Source organism: Poecilia reticulata, linkage group LG15 (genome assembly GCF_000633615.1).
Source record: "Poecilia reticulata strain Guanapo linkage group LG15, Guppy_female_1.0+MT, whole genome shotgun sequence".
NCBI lineage: Eukaryota > Metazoa > Chordata > Actinopteri > Cyprinodontiformes > Poeciliidae > Poecilia > Poecilia reticulata.
The window spans coordinates 16,294,490-16,315,466 of NC_024345.1; the positions used below are offsets into that span (position 1 = coordinate 16,294,490).

General features: G+C 38.5%; 3 protein-coding genes across 6 annotated transcripts in view; all 3 read right to left on the reverse strand.

The window, feature by feature from the left end:
• slf2 (SMC5-SMC6 complex localization factor 2) overlaps positions 1-6,090 on the reverse strand; it is a 12,834-nt gene extending 6,744 nt beyond the window's left edge. The window contains exons 1-7 of one of the 4 annotated variants that reach the window (XM_008429616.2): positions 5,738-6,090; positions 5,519-5,571; positions 5,062-5,154; positions 2,739-3,352; positions 2,589-2,645; positions 1,965-2,010; positions 12-986 (exon numbers count right to left, since the gene is read on the reverse strand). In XM_008429616.2, the coding sequence (XP_008427838.1) occupies positions 12-986; positions 1,965-2,010; positions 2,589-2,645; positions 2,739-3,350 (1,690 nt within the window). In that variant the 5' untranslated portion in view covers positions 3,351-3,352; positions 5,062-5,154; positions 5,519-5,571; positions 5,738-6,090. Of the gene's footprint in view, positions 1-11; positions 987-1,964; positions 2,011-2,588; positions 2,646-2,738; positions 3,353-5,061; positions 5,155-5,518 lie in introns of all 4 variants that reach the window. The other 3 variants (XM_017309164.1, XM_017309162.1, XM_008429618.2) reach the window with 3 other exon arrangements.
• A 1,366-nt stretch (positions 6,091-7,456) lies between these two features.
• Positions 7,457-11,746, reverse strand: LOC103476893 (phosphoglycerate mutase 1). The gene is made up of 4 exons (XM_008429622.2): positions 11,469-11,746; positions 10,300-10,574; positions 8,916-9,096; positions 7,457-8,117 (listed from the first exon to the last, which is right to left on the reverse strand). The coding sequence occupies exons 1-4, from the start codon at positions 11,605-11,607 to the stop codon at positions 7,948-7,950; spliced, it is 765 nt and encodes a 254-aa protein (XP_008427844.1). The 5' UTR covers positions 11,608-11,746; the 3' UTR covers positions 7,457-7,947.
• A 7,137-nt stretch (positions 11,747-18,883) lies between these two features.
• marveld1 (MARVEL domain containing 1) lies at positions 18,884-20,477 on the reverse strand. Its single transcript, XM_008429621.2, has one exon. It carries the CDS (start codon positions 19,958-19,960, stop codon positions 19,463-19,465), a length of 498 nt encoding a protein of 165 aa, XP_008427843.1. The 5' UTR covers positions 19,961-20,477; the 3' UTR covers positions 18,884-19,462.
• Between the last annotated feature and the right edge of the window lie 500 nt (positions 20,478-20,977).

A 20,977-nucleotide genomic window follows, 5' to 3' on the forward strand; every position in this document is an offset into this window, starting at 1 on the left:
GTGTCTGATGCCTCCATCTTTAGGACAAAGTTGAGATTCTTTGACAGGACCATGTCTGATGCCTCCATCTTTAGGACAACGTTGAGATTCTTCCAGTTTTAGTCGCTCCAAAGTCACAGTTGGCAAAAAGACAGTCATGTTAGAGGCTGGTGAGGCGGCTGCATGTAGAGGTTGTGTGGCAGGAGGAGATATGGGCGTAACTGTTGGACTGCAGCTGGAACCTTTCTTTGAAGTGGGTGACTTTATCGTTTGCTCTTCCATCCTACACTTTGGAGCCTTACATGCAGGCCTGACAACATAAACGTTGGGGTCGGGGGTGAAGAGCTGATCTATGTCATCAAGGACAACTGTTGGTTTTCGTACACGACTAGCTTTACTGCGTTCTGGTGTGCTACAACTCAAAGAACTTAAACTAGGCTTAGATGCTGGTTTTGGAGAAATGCCCTCTAATTTTTTGCTTTCTGTGTTAACTGGTACACTACAGCCAGAGTTGGAGTTACTACAAACCAAACCAACATGTGGAGGTTTGCTGCACTCCTTATGATGAACTTTAGAAGAACTTGATTTGTTCTTTTTTTGGTTTTCCTCATTTTGATTCTTTGGACTCCCTTCACTCAGAGTTGAAGTTAATCTTAACTTCACTATATTATTCTCAGTGGTAATAAAGCCTTTCTTTGCCCCTGTAGATTGCATTTTCTTTGGACAAAGTAAGTCTAACCGCGAGGGTTTTGGTGCGGATGACAACGCTGAGCATGCCGGCTCAGACGTCAGAAGTCTGTTTGTTGTTTCATGCGACGACTCAAAGACAGAGGAGCTTTTTGGTAATGGCTGATGGTCCAGTGAAGATCTTGGTGAGGTGCCAGGAGTAAGTCCGTTTGTCTCTGCTGTTCCATGGTTTATTCCTTTGTGACAAGGTTTCTTGGTGTTCTTAAAGCAAGGCTCCCCCTCCCTGCGTCTCTTTTGGGACGTGCTATTCAGATCCATCACTATAAACAGAAAAAGTTTCCTTTCAATTAAATTCAGTAATGCTTATAGGGGGCATCTTAATAATACAATAATAAAACGAGGGCAAACAGTATTGCTTGTTTGTTTTTGTTTTGTTTCTCTTTCTACCAAAGAGACTGGATGACAAATAGCTCAACTCAAAAAGTGCCTCCAGTTACTCCTCCTCTCGTTTCCTTGGTAACGGCTAAACACACAGCTAAAGTTTCTTAAACTCGGGTCGAACCAAATACACGGACAGATGGCAAAAACGACAAAAGTTGAAAAATTGTCAACTTTCTTGTGTAGCGTCGCTATCCCACGTGTGCACGTCTGCGTATATGCGCTCGAAATTTCGCATGAACGAATTACGCTGTTTGCTCGTCGGGATGAGTGTGAACGTCTGTCGCCTCACAGTGCAAACTCCATAGAAATAAATGGAGCAGCGCTGTCTCCCGCCATCACCGTGTGATCTTATCCCAGTTACCTGCAGTAGGGCTCCTAGTCTTCTACCACTGTGCGTAGCATAAAGCCCGGTGAGGAGGAGCGAACCGGGGAAGCGCAGATTTAAAAGACAGCTGCAGTCTGCGAGCGCTTTCAATTCAAACTGAAATAAGCCTGATGAACCACTTAACGTGTGGAGTCGCTATGTTGTAAAACAACCTGTCCTACATATCTACACAAATGTTTGTCTTTAGGGCTGAAACAATCCGTAGAGTGATTCGAGTACCTCGATTATTAAATTCCTCGAGGAAGATTCATCTGCCTTGAAGCTTCGTTAAGTTATGCTTTATTACTTAATGCACCGTGTTCAGACTGGGTTATTATTTGCGTTGCACAGCGCTCTCACTTCCGCCTGAGTTGTTGACAGAAACTTATAAGTGTTAGCAGCATAACTTCCAATTTTCAAGTTTGGCCTGGGAGGATTTTCCCCCCCAAAATATTATTAAAGTAAAACCCACAATTGTTAGTGAAAATATTACCTGGAATAATGCTCTCTCTTGAACACGTCTGCTCATGTTGGTGGCTCTAAAACAGTAAAGCAAAAACAAAAACAAAAAAAACAACAAACAAAAAAAACCCAGAAGAAAAAAGTTAATAGTTATCTATTAAAATACATGTCAGCTAATGGGCTAATCAACAAAATCACTGAGTTATTATTACATTATGTCATCATAATGACTAATGGCAAAATAATTTAGAGTAGTTCCATATGATCCAGCATGGTACTATTCTGATTTGATTAATGAATTCATTTGTTTATTTATACAGATTTGGAGAGTTAATGTTAATAACTGTTCTTGTCAGTCTAATGCTTAACTTTGAACGCTATAAATCTAATACGACGATCGTTACAGGGATAAATGATGAGTTTCCAAAGATCACCACCTGATTCCCAAGATCAATGTCATACTGCGTCAATTGTTAAACCTGGATTTACAACTAGCAATGGTTATATCTAAAACATTTGTTTATTGTTTTTATGTATGTACTTGTAATAAAGATTTTTTTCTTTTCTGTCGTTTGCTCGACACCAGGAAGAAATCCCTTTGAGTCTGTACGAGGATGCGTGGAAACTTTCTGACTGCCTCAGAGCGAACACTCACACAAGATTTGTACAGATGAACATTGTGTAGGAAATCTCTTAGTTTGCTGAGCAGAGCCTGGCAGAATAAGTGTGAAGAGTCATAAACACGTTGCATTAATTTCTGCTTTAATGCCACAGAAACGCCATGTTAAAAGAGAGAAAGAATTACCTTACGTGGGTCTTCCCTTTGTGACACATCCTTGTTTTTTCCAGAGTTAGAAAACGGGATCTTGGATTCAGTTCCTTGATCCCGTCTGGAGAGGCAGGAAGGGAGGGGGCTGCTTATATTCTTCCCAAACTGAGGGGATGGAGAATTAAATATAGTGGGAATAAAGGTTCTCTCAGCTGAGATGTGAGTCTTAGTTTGGCTGGCTGAAACAACTAGAGGTGAGGTGAAATATCCTGAGTCCAACCGTATCATGTGCTGAGGACCCAGATTTTCCCTTGCTGAAGTGGCACCATTAACCGGGCTGCTCAGAACATGGCCATGAGATAGAGGAAATGGTTTCAGAGGACCAAGTCTGTCTTTTAACAAAGAGTTCACAGGGGAAACGATGTTCGTGGAACTACTTGAAATGAGAGCTGCCGGGTATTTCATTTCTGCTGGATGCCAGTTTGGGCTCAACTTGTTCATGTTGCATTCCTCCGGACTCTGGAGAGGCAAAACTCTCCTAGGTGCCGGATGAGAAAGCAAGTTTGGGACTTGAGATGGTTTGATTGGAGTCTCTTGGGGAAAAGACGCGAAATGTGAAAGCGAGTGTTGCTGGAGAGCAGGATCCATCACTGCAAACAAAGAAAAAGATATTTTCGTTCAACGAGATCAACTGTTGTCGCATTTCTGAGAAACAAACACACAAGCGCCTGTGGACTTATTGAAAATTGCCTACAACAGGGCAGTATTCACCAAACCTTAAGTTGTATTTTGTTTGTGGAGTTTTACTAGTAGTGGTAGACGAATCCAAATCATCTTTTTTTCATTGTTTAGTATGCCTTTAAGATTTGATCTGATGAACTACTATAAAAAAAGTACTGAATTTGCTGAAAATGGTAATTTACTTGGCACAACCAATTCCACATCCTTAGCCAGCAATTCCACTGATGCCATCCACAGTACATGTGGCAGAAGCAAAGCCAGGTTATAAGGTCAGCAGACGGCAATCAGACCACTTTGGTGATCTACTCCTGCCTGTAGATCTCCAACAGGCTGGAGATCATAGAAGCTGATGTGTTTAAAAAAAAAAAAAAAAGCCTGGGAACGTTTCATTCTGCAAGCAAGGAGGCAGAGGAACTGGGACCTGTGGCCTTGAGAAGTTAGAGGGAGTATCAGTAAAGAGTTTTTATTTTACACTCCCAACTTTTTTTGTATCAGTACTTAGTGTTGTGAAAATGAGTAGACACCTCTGAGACGAATTAAAGACTGAACACTGCCCTAGGTTTTGCTAAATTGAACTAAAATCTTTTGAATATTTGTATTGTTGTCAGTCACCTTCAGCATTTTGTTTTCAGCAAGTCATTTTGAATACACAATTTTTTTCAGCAGTTTTTTATTTATTTATTTTTCCCAGAAGCAGCTTCATTGTATCTGGTTTGGAGGTGATTCAGGTTTAGTCCTCAACAGGTAGGATTTAATGTGAGATTACTTTTATTTTCAAATTGGATAAATTACTTGGTCAGAGCCGGAGGATCTCCAATTGATTTGCTAATTGGCTTTAATACATTGCTTTGCAACTGTGTGATATTTTCAGAGTTCAGCCATTTTATTTGGACCTTTTTTGCAAATTAACTGAAGGCTAGCATGCTTATGTACAGGGCAACAGTGAGAATGTGCTGCCCCAGTGAAATAAAATTTAATAAATAAAAACTACTTAAGAAGTTAATGCAGGTTTTTATGAAAAGGTGTCAAAACACCGTATCAATTACTTGCATATGGGACTGCATTACTGAATGCAAGTCAGGTGCCTGTGCTGATCATAACGTTATGCGTGAATAAGGTTTACATCACCCAGGGTAGGCAAGTGGTTAGAAATGGGTGGCAACTCCTTTCAAATTGAGTAAAACTGGCCAGCATAGTTGAATGAATTTCTTTTTTATAAAATCATATTCAAAAAGGGCAATAAAATAAAATGTTATTTCCCTCTGGGATCAGTAAAGTATTGACTTTGTATGTACATACGTAATACAGTAAGATTAGCTAGGAGAGCAGACTGGACCAAAACAATGACCCAGTAACTGCCATGTAAGAAATTCACAGCTCTGTTTAGTCAATATTAAGCGGTGTTAAACAAAACATTAAAAAAAGCTTTAACGAAAAACTGATTCTTTAAACTTTTGTAAAATGCACACGTTGTCTTGGAATCGTAAAAACAGAAATGCCATTTTGTTAATGTACTATTTTATCATCGAAGTGATCAAATTACTGCGCAAGAAATGAAAAAGAGGAATGGTATTTTGCTGTAAAGCTTTGCAATGTGGTGGGTGTCCTGTTGACTCACCTCTGTGCTGCCTTGAGAAATAATCCTCAAGTACTCTAAAAAGTCAAACGAGGAGAACTCTGCGTAGATCGCTCACGAATGGGTGTCTGTTCACTAAGACGACAGAAATGCAACTCAAACAGGCTGTTTTCAAAAAAGGTAAATGACGCCACAGCGTCATATGTTTATATCAAACCGAGCTCACGCTCCACCAGACAGAAAAACTCCTGCTCTGAACTGAGAAAGACTACCAATCCGAGTTTGCTACGTAAATGAAAACACGAGGAACTTATTTAAGGAGCTTAAGCGTTAACACATTTCTTCAACGATTTGACAATAATGACATTAAGCGAACTTGTAAATGTTATCGCAGCATGGTCACGTTTTAATGACAAACGAGCACAAAGCTAGCTCCTAGCAAACAACAAAGAAGGTGCACAGAACTTTGTAGAAACATGCTTGTTATTGTTTTACTTACCATCATTCTACTGACCTACGACCACTTCCTGCATGTGTACTACCAGCAAGAGTCTTGAATACGTACACAGAAAAAGATATACACGTTTTACAGTAGCCGAATAATAGTAAATACTAGCAAGCCGCCGTTCCAGGAAGTGATTTTAAGCTAGGCGGCGGTTAACGCGCCTACAAATTTAACCATGTGATGACAACAATGTTAACGGGATTTTTTTTTTACCGCGTAGTTCCTTGATTTTCAGAAGTATTCTCCATTGTAAGAGTCTTAGGATTCATGACAACCTATAACCGAAATGACAAGACCGAGGATTTCCTGTCCTACAACTGCTCCATAACAAGTTTTCGTCCCGCTTTCTACTGTGTCGTTGTTACACGAACTGCATTCTGGAAGTTGAAGTCCAAGTCAAGCATTTCACTTCCGAGGGACTTCCGCGTTAACGCAACCTTTTTTCCCTGAACCATGGTAAAAACATTTTTCAAATATTTGTTAATGTACTATTTTATCATCGAAGTGATCAAATTACTGCGCAAGAAATGAAAAAGAGGAATATTCACACACATCAAAGTGTTCAACTGTAGGTCGCTACATTGCCCATTCTTTTTGAATAATAATAAAATAACTACAACTTTCCAATTGACTGTAATGCAGATCGCTAGTGGAAATTGTGTCTGCAAGCAGCAATCCATGTTTGATTCTTTAAAAAACAAACTTGTTTTGTTACCCCAGAATTTCACTTTCTTTGAGGATTAAAGTAGAACAGATTTCAATTAAATAAACTGACTGGTGGGTCAAATCTAGTCTTTATGGGAGAGTGGAAAGAAGAAAGCAACTGATGACAGAAAGCCACATAGAGCACTGTTTGCAGATTGCCACACAGTAAGCCATATAAAGGACACAGGGGACACATGCTCTGGTCAGATGAGATAAAAGTTAAACTTTTTGGCCAATAAGCAAACGTCCACATCACCCAATCATAATCCCTGTGGTGATGTTTTCATTTAAACTCACCTTCTCCAAGAAGTACTTTCCATAAAGAGGCAGGAAGACAACACAGACATACACACACTTTTTGATTTATTAGTTAATGGTTCTTTTAAGTAACACACAAGACACTGCATAAATTAAAACAAGCAACAATACTGTAGGACATGATGGGAGGCACATTAAACCAATAGCAAACCAAATAAGGTGAAACCGCACAAAAACAGTTTAGTTTGAGACCCTTTGTCTGTTCTTAGCACTGTAAAATTGGTGAACTGTTTGCAAAATAAGGGAATGATACTTTTTTTATACAGTGTAATACTTACAAAGAGATATTAGTCAATATTCAAAGAGAGAAAAACGTTGCTGGGTTACAGACAAAAACACATAACATTCACAAAGATGATACGCAGCCTAAAGACATGCAGTGAAAGAAAAACAATTACCTGCTCTAAATATCCCATCCCACTCTCAAGAGATTGAAAAATTAGACAACTCCTTCCAATGAATAGTTTTCCTGAAGTAAACATTGAAAACTGGGCAAATGAAAGCACATATTCAAAACGCCACATGCAATCACCTTGTCCCACGCACATTAAACAAGGACAGGGGAAGATTGGTCCTTATCCCTGGTGCAGAAAACAGACCACTTAAAAACACAGAATAAACATGCACAGTGGCGCAGTTGGTAGAGCTGTTGCCTTGCAGCACGAAGGTTCTGGGTTCAATTCCTGGCCTGGGGTCTTTCTGCATGGAGTTTGCATGTTCTCCCTGTGCATGCGTGGGTTTTCTCCGGGTACTCCGGTTTCCTCCCACAGTCCAAAAACATGACTGTTAGGTTAATTGGCCTTTCCAAATTGCCCCTAGGTGTGAGTGGTTGTGTGTCCTGTGTGTCTCTGTGTTGCCCTGCGACAGACTGGTGACCTGTCCAGGGTGACCCCGCCTCTCGCCCGGAACGTTAGCTGGAGATGGGCACCAGCAACCCTCCCGACCCCACTGAGGGACAAGGGTGAAAGAAAATGGATGGATGGAGTATGTATGCACGTTCTTATTTGTTGCAAACATACTATACATGTTGAGCATCAAAAACGAAACTAAAATCTTATGAGCTTCTGGCTTATGGAAACATTAAAGTTTCGTTTAAGTCATTATGTTTTGCTACAACCTTTGACATTTCCTAATAAATATTACTTAAGGTTATAATTTTTTCAATCTCTCGAGAGCTGTGGTTTCGATTTCTCTGAAATATATCCATCCACATCAGTGACTTGCCCTGCATGAAGCCAGAAGAACAATCTACAACATTTTGTTCATACCGTAGAACCTGAAACATATTAGCATTTGGGAAACACACTAATCTGAGGTCAGCTTTCAGGGATGACTTACAGTATATCTTCACACTAAATAAGACTATTATGCTTGTTATTTATTTATTCATTTCTCTCTTGTTACTTCTTGGCTTTTCCTTGAGCAGCGACAGCCTCCATGGCTTTGCGTACAGTCTCCTCGTCTCCCAGAAACTGCATGGGCTTCACTGGCTTCAGGTTCTTGTCGAGCTCATAGAGGATCGGGATGCCAGTTGGCAGGTTCAGCTCCATGATGGCTTCATCTGACATTCCTATGGATTGTTACACACAGAAAGCCAATTCTCATTATTGGATAAGTTATTCCACTGATTTATAGGAAACTTTTTGCATGCCAATCTTGCTTGTTTTCTTTGAACGTGTGTTCAAAGAAAACAAATTGACACTAAGTGATGAAGAATATATTTTTAGAGTGAATTGTAAAGTGCATCGGGACTAGGGCTGTGTAATAATATCGATTATGCGATATACAGTATATTGATATTTTCTTTCCTAGAAAAAAAACGATATTCATCCGCAAGTATCGTAACATCCAACCGTCACCTTGCTCACTCACTGCTTGCTTCACCGGGAGAGTGATTAGATCATCAGGCTTAGAGTGATTCCTTCAGATGTTAAGTGTCAAGGTTAAAAAGGTATCAAACTATTCAGAGCAGGGTACTTGGTGCACTTTATTTACTTTACAAATACATGTAAGCTACAGTTTGTACTGTTTCAATTGAAAGAAACGTGTTTTCTCACCACTTCTTTGATTCATTTTGTCCAGCTGTTGACTTTAAGTCTGTGTCCATGTCTAACCAGAGCCAGATATTGTGTAGTTGGTGCTTTTAATCAGTTTTCAGTTAAATTAATTCAATCCAACTCTATAACAGTCACAAAATGTCACCAAAATCAATCTGTCCCTCTAAAATCTTTCAGAAAATCGCAAAAGTGTATTGTATTGAATTGTATCATTTTCTGAATATCGCAATATATATAGTATCGTGAACAGAATATCGTGTATCGTATTGTGAGATTATTGTATCACTACAGCAGTGATAATCGGCACCTACCCTCCAAGTGCTTGACAATCCCCCTCAAACTATTTCCATGGGCAGCAATTAGCACCCGTTTCCCCTGTTTGATCTGAGGGGCAATCTCCTCATTCCAGAAAGGCAGTGCACGTGCAATGGTGTCCTTCAGGCTCTCGCAGGATGGCAGCTGGTCCTCGGTTAGGTCTGCATAGCGACGATCCTGCACAGAAAACCACACCAGAATGTAAGGTTGGACAGAAAAGAAGAAACAAAAGATATTTTGAACTCTTTTACTAACATTTGGACATAAATGGATTTCCAAATGGTGCACAAACCAGTGACTTACATATGTACTTGCACCAAGCTGTCTGAAGCAGGTTTGTAAATTCAATAAATTTGTGGAAATGTTTTGTTTAATCAGTTGTTCAAAATGGCAGGTATAGCATAAAAGTAAACCAAGACAAGGCCATCAATTAAAACTGACAGATTGGACAAGGAGATCATCAATAATAGAGGCAACAGAGGAGCCAAAGGTACAGGAGCATCATTTGACAGAACAATTATTAATTGTACACTTTAGTACACCCTTTATTGGGAGTGGAAAGAATAATTAATAACAAAAACCCAAAAGAAACACTGCTTGCAGATGACCAGAAAATGCATAGAGGACACAAGAGAGATATGCTCAGGTCTAATAAGGCAAAAGTTGAACTTTTTGGCCAGCATGCAAACCTCCACATCACCCCAAAAACATCATCCCTGCAGTGTTGCATGGTGGAGGTAGCAACATGCTGTGGGAATGCTTTTCTTCAGCAAGAAAAGGGAAATTGATCATTATGTGCTAGTTTTTGGTGTATCACATAAAATCCCTATGAAATAAATTGAAGTTCATAGCTGTGACAAAATCCAAAGAGTTAAATGGGTATCGATACGTTTGGAAGGTTTTGTCTAAAGCCTGAACATGCAGTGCAATTGCACTGTAATTTATTTTATTTACCCCATTTAGGATGTTCCTTGAACCAGTCGCTGCACCAGTAACGATGATTTAAGTTCCCTCACCTTTTTATCTGCCTAACCATGTCAAGATATGACCATGTGGCTTCCACCTTGACTGAACTTTGAACTTAAACCCAGAAGTACTCTGTCGTGCCAGTCACATATTAACTCTCACTAGACATGCTCTTAGGCAATAACATTAGGGTGCTGCAAGCAAACAAAAGGGAATTGAATCCCAGCGGTTATCATGTTTCGTTCCATATTGTACGTGCAATTCCTTAAACCCAATATTGTCCTTTAAATATTGCAGGCTTTTGAGTTATCGTTCAAACCTGGCTGAAAAAATATACAAGGCATGCCTCCATTTTGTTCTAATGTGCAAGCACTGATTGTCTGTGCATTTACACTGGAGATAATCATATCAAACCTTGCTGATGATAGTGTAGTAGTCATGGTCTGGGTCCATGGGGGGAGGAGGGATGTCAAATGAGCGCCTCCAGATTTTCACTTGGGCCTCTCCGTGCTTAGCAGCTGTCTCAGCTTTGTTGAGTCCAGTTAGGCCTCCATAATGGCGCTCATTGAGCCGCCAGGTCCGATGGACTGGCACCCACATTTGATCAATGCCGTCCAAGACGAGCCATAAGGTCCTGATGGCCCGCTTCAATACCGAGGTGTAGCAGAGATCAAACTCAAAACCAGCATCTGTGAAATGCAGATAGAGACACAAAGACAATTTTGTTAAACATAAACTTATTTTATTAGCATAAGTTGGAAATAGATCATCAGTGTGAAATTTATTGTATTCCACAAGTAGGACTAACTTTGACTAAAAGTAACTGCATCTATAAATCTTAATAAATGATTTGGATAGGAGTTGGAATTAATTAGATGCATGTGAATTAAATTCAAACTCAATTGGATTCTACATTGTATATAATGAACTATTCAAGATTTTCCTAGTTAACTGTTTATGGTTTTCTCTGCCAATTCTATTGCTTTTTCTTATAAAAGTCCTTTGATCAATGAATCTAATTTGTAGTGCCTGGAGATGACATTTATTGGGAAAGGGTGTAATAAATATATTTGCACAACTGAATGCTATGAATGTTACCTGAAACACGTTTCATGCACAATTGTTAAGGAAAAACGCCAAAAATATTAATATGAAGACATTACAGTAAATTAGGGCTGCGAATATGATCTTTCTTATCACTGAAGAGTCATAAAATGATTTGTCTTAAAATGTATTTTTAATTTACGCAATAGGATCCTTGATTTCGTTTATAACATTTCTGTCTTATTGCTAGAAAAAACGACGAAAAATCATTTGCTGAAACTGCCTAATATCTGACTATTTAACTGTAACCTTGTGTCATCTCCTTGTTCTGGAAAAGAAGAAACATGTTAACCATGCTATGGTCCTGTGTAATGTTATTGCACTCGCACCACGTCAAAGCACTTTCTCTCAATCCCGTTCAGTGTCGGTTTGCGACCTGATGCATGCAGCTGCAACGATGCAACTCACTGTTGTATGTCTGGAATAACATCACGCCGGATTGCCGCAGACAATTATAAAACGCCAGTACCCCCCCACACCTTTAAGAGCCTGTCCTCCTCTCTTCGCCTCCTTCTCCCCGGTTTCGCTCAAATCTGCATCGAACCAGCCGCAGAAACGATTCTCCTGGTTCCAGTTGCTCTCTCCGTGGCGAATCAGCACTAATTTGTAGGCCGCCATGTTCAATACCGCTCTGCAACCTTCGATTGTTAAAATAAATATAAACTATCAAGTAGATTCAAACAGCTGATGCTGGTGATGGTGAGCTGAGAGCTTGCAGCTCCAAGAAGCAGACAGGTCAAATCTTTGCTTTCAAACGTATTTATTCTGGGGATTGGTTACTGTCTCACTTCCTGGTTTTTACATCCAATCAGAATCCTTCAATGTTATTTCTCAGCCAATAATAGTGGAGGGCGTCATCAGATATGACCTTCATGATGTACATTGATTCTAAATTGCTGTAGTCTGTCTACCTATATATCCAATCATTTAATCAAGTTAAAAATAATAATGCTGGCAGTGAAAAATAGTCAAATAAACTATATCTAAATCGTGCTGATAAAATATTGAAAAAGTTTATAAAATAAGAATTATAAGGAAAGGTGCTCACTTGTTAATGACACTTTAATAAAGACAGTGTAGTATGTCTAAATGTAAACATTTTAAAATGTCTAATTAACCTGCTAGATCTTATACAATTAAGAAACTAGTATGTATTTATAGTTTTTTCAATTGATGTGGTGCATTTCTCACACCATTCACAACTTCACAACATCTAGCACATTTCTCAAAAAAAAAAAAAAAGTCCAAACTGCAAAACCTTTTTGATAGACATGCAAAAAGTATGGCAAATGATCAAAACAGATTCCTCAGAAGCAGGTATTCATGTCAATAAAAGTGTCAGTGTCACGAAAGATGAAAAGTTCTGACGCAACATTTATGAACGGGGTAGTCAAATGGCTTTTCTTCTAGTATGATCTTGGTGACACTACTTGAAAATGCTTATAGCAGTACTACATGCTATTTGCACATTTAATCTGTATAATATACAGGTAAACAGGTAAATATTAGACAGGTATGATTTACAAAATGCATAAAATTGACAAACTGTCACAACTACTTCAACATTTTTATTTGAGATGAAACAAGCAAGAAAATGAGAACTGTTAGTTTTACTGGAAATCACTATTCAGTATTTATAAGTATAGTTCGTCTTGACTGACATGACTTGACTGGCAAATGATTTTATAAAACACCAGAGAATTGTTTGGAAGCAATTGATGAACGTCCAAAACATTTTTAATTTGTTGGAAGAAATAATAATAATAATAATAATAATAATAATAATAATAATAATAATAATAATAATAATAATAATAATAATAANTAATAATAATAATAATAATAATAATAATAATAATAATAATAATAATAATAATAATAATAATAATAATAATAATAATAATAATAATAATAATAACTGCTTCTTTGATGTAGATGAAAGGCTAAATGTTGTTAATGTTTAATAGTTACAAGAATTTTATTCTAATAAAAGCAATACACCAAAGTGACTGAGAAAATTGTAAACTCCTCATATCTAAGACACAATCCTCATTGTGCCTAAGACTTTAACAAATAAAAGACATCTCAAAAACAGTTTTTCAGATTTTGGTGTTTGGAAAAATATAAATGTAGATTTTAGATATTTCATACCTCAGTGTGACCTCTTATCCATAAGACTTGTCCTCATTTCTTGCTAACAGATATTTAGTTCCAAGTGCTTAACCTTCTGGTCAACAGTAGCCTAGATAAAGTTGTGACCTCTTAAATGTCCTTGACCTATCCAGTTATCATGCAGGTTGTTTAGCTTTCTGGTATGTGGGTTGCTTACCATTTATCTAATTTAACATTTATATCATTTATATTCTAAATGTTTAGGTAAAATATTTAGAATAGGAATTGAGAGAAATAATTGCATTTTCGTGTAATTCGCAGCCTGTATCCCACTCATATATGTTTATTAATGTTCTCTGGTTGCAATGGATTTTAATGGGCTTTCAAAGGCTTGACCCTTGACCTTTAGGTGCAGACAGAGTCCTGGCCTGAGGACATGGTACAGCTGTGCTGTGTAATGTGCCGTTAATGTGTATGTTAACGGCATACCCTCTTCCCTATACAGTTGATGCAACAGTGTAGTTTTTTTTTCTCCAATTCTTTCTTTGCTTAGTATGCTACACTCTGCTTACTGCTGCTACACACTGCTTACTGCTGCTGAGAAATAATCTTTGTTTGAAAAAGACCTTTATCCCATCAAAATCTTTTAATCTTTATAGAAAATTACAAAGTGCTTGATTTGATAGCAGTGCTATTTGTTATTTTTGTATATACACACACTCTCACTCTCATGTAAAAACTGCTCTGTCCTTTCTCTAGTCCTTACTGCATTTTGGTTATATAATGTAGTTTGCTGTTTTGTGGCTTTACTTTGGTTATGATGAGAGCGACTGACTGGACGTTTAAGCTCATCCTTACACTTCTAATTAAAATGTATGCTTATGAACAATAAACCTTCTAAATGTGCTTTTTTAAAATTCTATATCTCTGAGAAAATCCTAAATAAAAAAGTGTGGCCAATAGTTTGTGACATCATTGAGTTTAAGTTAATCCGGGTTGTGCAGCACGACAATTATCCAAAACACATCAGCAAGTACTCGTCTGAATGGCTAAAAAAAAAAAGAAAATGAAGGTTTTGGACTTAATCAAAACTCTGATTCAAATCTGATTAAGATGCTGTGGGATGACCTCATAATTGAAACTCATGATTCATGCTTGAAACCCATCCAGTGTGGCTGAAATTATTCACCTCTTTGAAGAACTGACCAAAATCCCCCACCATAGACTTAACAGACTTCAGACAAATGCTTGATGGCAGTTATTGAGACAAAGGTTTTACATGTACTTGTTGTTTGTACTCAGGTAATCTTTGTCTAACATAAAACATGTTTGCAGATCGGAAATTAGAAGAAATTTGTAAGAGAGAAACATTTTTTTTCACAGCATCATAAGAAAAGCTTTTAAGAACTCCATGGCGCCACTTGGTGGATGAATGAATAATTGAAAACAGATGAGAGGAATTAAAATTCAGTTGAAGCTTCTGAAAAGGGTCCATCGGTAGCTTCAAAATGAATGACGCAGTTTTAAATGTTAGATCAATAGAGTCACTTAGAAACCAGATTTTCTCATATAACAACTGTAACTTCTTTCTTAAATATTTTCATCATTGCGATTTAGAGATTCTTGTTTGTTTGTTTGTTTGTTTGTTTGTTTGTTTTACCTCTGTGCCTACAACAATTATTATTGTTATTGTGAAATACGAATTTAGCCCACGTGGCTTGAGACTGATGGAGAAAATTTGCCTGGAAACAGTTACCAGCCTTGTTAGCTGTTATCAAAAGAAGCCATCATCAACACTGGGAGGCAATTTGAACATTACACAGGAAACAACAGCAAGCAACAATTATAAAGAATCACATAGACATGTGACAGCTGTGGGTACAATCGTGATGCTTTGAGAAGGTACAAGTTTTATTAATGGTAAACAAAGGTACAGGAGCAAATGTGTACACTTGCATTTCGGAAACTTTACGATGTAACACAGGAAATCTGTCATTTTATGGAGCCATTCCCGTCTCCGTTCAGCTCCTTAGGCTCATTCTTTCTGTAATACATTCTGCATGAAAAGCTGGCCAAAGACCGGCAGATTAAAGGAAGTGGTGGTATTTTCAAAGCTCTATAAATAGCAATCACCATTTCCCTCTGACTGCCCTCACACAACACATGGACACAAGGCCTATTCAGAGTTAGAGCTTTTCCAAGACCAGTTCTAACAGATGTCTATGGTTTCCTTGCATAAGTGAATAAGGAAATTATAAACTGCAGAATCAGAGACAAGCAAAACTGCCACTCACAACACGCTGCTGATTCAATCCTCTCACAGACAGGAAATGAAGATATCAAATTCCTGTTTTAAGATGTTGTCACAAATTATTTTTTCTTCTTCTCCTCCTCACTCACTTGTTCATTTTTCCTTCATGTGGTTTTTCGACCCCTCTTTGCGTCTCCTTGGCACTGGAATGTGCATCTCAGCAGTAGCTGTCGAAAGTGTGGCTAAAACGGGCACTGCTGTGTGAGCGTCTTTGTTTTCGTCTTTCATGTGAGAACATGTAGACACTTGGGCCAGACAGGAAGAAAACAAAGAAAAAAATAGACCGTGCTGACAAAGTGGACACTTCCAGCAGTAGTTACTCACTTTCAGCTTGGGTGTAGCTGCATTGCGGAAGCTTCCATGGACCTGCAGAGTTACTAAAAGGATTTTTTATTCACTCCAGTGAACATCAAAACATCAATTTGCTGAATATGCTGAAAAACGTTAAATGTCTTCACTTGGGATAGCCTTACTCCTCAGTCTTTTCACTTCTGACTCAACTTACCCAACTTTCAAAATAAAAAGGATACTTATTTCATCACTAATCCGTTTTCTATTTTACAGGACTACACACACATTTCCTGTGCTTTGACATTGCTTCTACATTTTATTCTATAGAACGTTTTCAGTATCAAAATCTGCATGCATTTCTTGAACAACAATTTTTGAGCAAGAATTCATCTTATTCTTTTTACATTGACTAATCACTGCAACCTGTTCTAATCACACTTTACACTGGGCCATGTTTCCTGGGAACAAACTCGTGGCAAATCGTGATTCCAATTTTAAAGAAGGGGTGTGATACAAAGCTTGTAGATGTTATCCAGTCCAAAAGATGAACAATATTTCATTTAAAGTAAATGTCAGTTCTTGTAATGTACATCTAAGCATTTGCTCAGAAAAAATTATGCGTTTATTAGTCCAGTGTTACACTCTTGGACTGACATGCCTATTAGATTTTCCACCATTGCAGCTTCATTCAACAGGATGCTCTGCTCCCAGAAGGGGAAGAGCAAGTGTCTGGAGGGGTTAGAATAACACTTGCAGATGGGTGGAAGAGTCCATGCAGGAAATGTCTCGTTGGATGACCAGCCAAAAGAAATTATACAGCTGGCACTCCATGATTGTGCCTGTTCCTACATGCCCTAATAGTAATGTCTGTGCTTTTTAAACTGTCTATGCAGATAGAACAAAAACCACAAAACCACATTTTTTGCGGTGTTAAAACCCTTTAGAAAGTAACTTGCTTTATTATTATATAGGATGTAAACGCTTAGGATTTAACTTCTTTTTCTAAACCATTAGATGCTGGATGGTATAGTAACAGAAAACCTTTTATTTGCCAGAACCTTAATGGAAAATCTAGAGAATCTTCCCTTTGGTCAATTGTCAGCATGTTTTTGAGCTAAACAAAACGTAAATGATTTACTTCGTTTACTGTCAATCACATATTACCTCATGCTTGCTGCTTTGTTTAGGCTGCACACAGGACTAATGAACTGCCTCCATTTAGCTGCGTGCACCAGTTGTGTTTCCGCAGGCAGGGACACGTGGACGGGACAACATTTCTGCAGAAGTCTCCACAGGGAGAAGGGTGGGTGGGAGTGAATGTGTTTGAGGGGAGAGGCTCATTTTCGTCTTCAGAAGCACATACATTTCTGTCCTTGTGCTGCAGCTGGTTAACATTAACCCTCGGCACCACTCTTGCAGCTCAGGTTGTACGCTATCTTTGTTCGCACAAAATGATTTTAACCGCACAGCCCCTCGTGTCTCATTGCAAGTCAGGACTAATGCCCTCCAACATCTTCCCACCCCAGGAAAAAGATAGTCATTAAGATCAGTTCCCAGTGTGCATCTTGTTTGTTTAGCTCTATATTCTGCATCCTGATTGCAAAAATAAATAAATAAATAAACGAATAAAAGAAACAGATATTACTATGAAGTCTTTCTCTTGTTGTAAAGGCATGGAGGTTGCTATAATTGCAGTGTTTTCTTTGGAAAGAAGTGATTTCAAAGCAACATAATTGAGAGCATGTTTTGAAACCATATGCAGACTAGAACAGACGAGGCACTGAGTCGTCTATACTTGGCTTTACTTTCGTTGGCTGAAGTTTCACCCCACCTCCAGAGCCCAGACAAACTGTTCCGGTAAGAGCCTCCTTCCAGATTAATTTGAAGACATAGCACAAATTCTTACTCATGCACTATGTGCACACATTAGTCAGATGTCTGCGTGAGAGGCTCTTTTTTTTTTGTTATATATCCACAGAGATAGTTTAATACACAGACAGAGATGTTGTTCAACAACTCTGGGTAAATTTACACCTTTTCAAATTCACACCCTCATTTATTGTCATTTTGCGCTTTCCTAATTCTTACTTCCTGTTTCATATCTGTGGGAAAACAAATTTTTACCTAGATAATGATCCTTAGTGAATAAAGTTAATTTGCCATTCTTAGTAGGTATTTTCGTGCAGGATTAAATTGTCATTAAAATGATCATATCTCTTAGAATCTTACATTTTATTCCAATTGGTTTTTGCCTGATTCCTGTGTGGCCATTTGGTTCTTGTAAATTATGACAGGTGTGACCCCTGATCAAACTATGATCATCCTGGTTGACCGACTTCTGTTATATCTCACACTTCTGATATATTTCAGGTTTCTCCATAAAGTTCTTTGCCTTTAGTTTGTGTCAGGTATCTTATTGAATTTTTTTAAACTTTGTCTTCTTTATGCAACTTCTTAGATAAATACTGACATAAATAAATAGAATTAAAAAGAAGGCTGCAGTGGAGCCGTCAGATAGATATATTAATTAAAATTTCCAACTCAAGTTTTCATGTCAATGTTGATAAGGTGTCACATGTGTTCTTTTCAAGGTATGTGAAAGATCCAGATATAAAAACCTCTAAATAGCACAGGGTTCAAAGTATTTGAGCACAACTGTCTTCAACATTTTCAAATTTTAAAATTTGCTCAAATATATGATTTTCAGAATTGTAGACTTGTAGGGAACAATTTACAGACTGAAGCTTAGCAGATGTACATGAATGCAACATTTGTGTTACAGATGAGTTACTGCTAGAGCTGTTGTGCTGTTACAGGATACATTACTAGCAGTAGAAATATTATATAAACAAGCTTCAAAAACTGAAAAGTCAAAGTCAGAGTTTGACTTTTCAGTCTTTTTAATAAAGATGATTATTTACGAGGTCAATCCAAAGTCATAAGATTCTAAGCAAAATTTAGAAAAGGTCCCACTTACAGGATAAATTCTGTCACAAATATGCTATGTCTGCTTTGCCTCGGAAATAAAACCCAAAACCTGGAAAAGACACTGAATCTCAAGTTAAAAGTGTACAAGTTTCAAGTTGAACCACTAGTGGGATTTCTGTTGTGATTAAAAAAAAAAGAAGTAGCACTGTGCATGGTTGCTTTTAATAAAATTTAGTCAAGTAAAGAAACATCTCATTGATCCTCAACCAGGGCATCTTTATTCATATTCTCTGAAATTATATTAGGAGCATATTTGTTCAGCATACAGCACCGTTCACATCCAGGAGGTTGTAACTGTTACCATCTTGAAGGCTGAAACTGGATGTTTGCAATATAGACAAAAGAATAACCGCCGTGAGTCGATGTCTGTTATCTGTAGAAAATGTCATTATACAAAAAAATTGTGTAAGAAGATAAAAAAATAATTGTTAGAATAAATCTGCAGCATTCCAATGATTTAGGACTGAATTAAAAACGTATATTAAGGCTATTTTCTATTAGGCTACATATAAAAATGCTTCTCAAGAAAAATTCTGCATTATTGCTTACACTATTGTCTGTGGTGGAAACGGCAGTAATACTGAGACTTGTACTCAAACCCTCTCAGGGGTTTCCTTGACCTTTGTACCTGGAGCTGCTTTTCATGCAATAACAGCCACGATGGGAGACAGTAGAGGCAGTTCTTGAGTAAAATTACAGTGAAGGGAACTATTCCTCATCTTGCAGTGGATACTCCTCTTCCATCCCTCATCTCAACCTGATTCAGTGTCATCAGATGACAGTCTGCTCTCCTCGGCTCTTCCTGCACCCTCCATAGATGACCGACAGGAGGTAGCTCAGGCAGCACAGGCAGGCAAACACGGCCGCGGTCAGGTAGACCTTATACAGGCATGAGTGCTGGTACTGGTCCAGGTTGCAGTAGGAGTAGCTCTCCGTCTTGTAGAACATGACTCCGATGGCCGGCAGGTAAAGCGCGGCGGCGACCACGTCGTGCGTCAGGTTGGTGCAGAGCCAGCGCTCTCCTCCCAGCAGAGGAACCAGGCCCTGCTTGTCCAGGAGGGTGATGAAGAACAGGGCGAGGGTGAGGAGCCAGAACAGGACAGCGACGAACAGGACGAAGTGGATGGGGCCATCGTACTTGTTGGCAGCAACCGTGATCCACAGCCCAGCTCCGAACACGATCTGCAGGATCCGGGTGATTCCCAAGAAGCTCCGGAGGAACTTGGAAATGTTACTCCTCACCTGAGGCTGGGGAAGTTGCGGTGCCATCTCTCTCTCTCTCACTCTCTCACTCTCTTCTTTCTCTCTCTCTCTCTCTCTCTGTCCTCAGTTCTCTTCTCCGCTCAAACTCGAGCTCCCCCCCCCCTTCCTCTCCAGAACAGGGCGGGTGCTTTTTGCCAGCTGCAAACAGCTGGAGAAAAGATGGTAAAAAAAAAAAAAAGTTTAAGTAAAGTAACCGTCACAAGAGGATCTGAGGTCCAATAAAAGAAACCAAAGTTTGGGAATAAAGAGGGACTCTCTGTTCTTTCCACAGCCCGGGGTTTTGAAATGACAAACCTTCCTGCAGGCTATGTTTCGTCTTTTCCGTTTCCTCTGTTCAATCCACGGTCTGTGGAGGGGGCGTCTTGTAATTCAAACTCTACCCCTCCTCAGCCAGACTCGTAGACGCAGAACAGAGAGGCCATGGACGTCTTTGTCCAGATCCATCAGTCATGCTGGGAGTGGCAACTTTGCCTTGGAAATCAGGATAGCGGTGCTCGGAAACAGGGGTTTCCAAGTTTAGGAAACACAAAAACTTAACCAACTTCGATTGGTAATAATAGATGGCAATACCTATTATTTATCATAATAATAATACATACCTATTAAATACCTATTATTATTACTACTACTACTATTTTTTTAAAATAATGGAGTAAAAAGTAATTTGAAAAGGTTAAACTCATATATTATAGATTCAATACTATTTCAAGTCTTTGTGGGTTTTATAGACTTTATCAAAGCAAACTTCCGTTGTATGGAAATGTCTATTGTTCACTGATAGCAACAGACTGATCGTCTGCATGCCACCACGCATCGATGCAGTAATTCACGCTAAAGGAGGTCCAGAGTATAGAGCAAAAACAAAAAACAAAAAAAAAAAACAACAAAAAACAACCAACCAAACCAAAAAAAAACCCCAACATATTTCTGAAGCTCTCAGTTAAAAATTTCATTTAAAAAAATTATTTTCTGTAAAACTGTAACTTTTTGAGACACCGAATTTAGGATTCCATTATCTCTAAC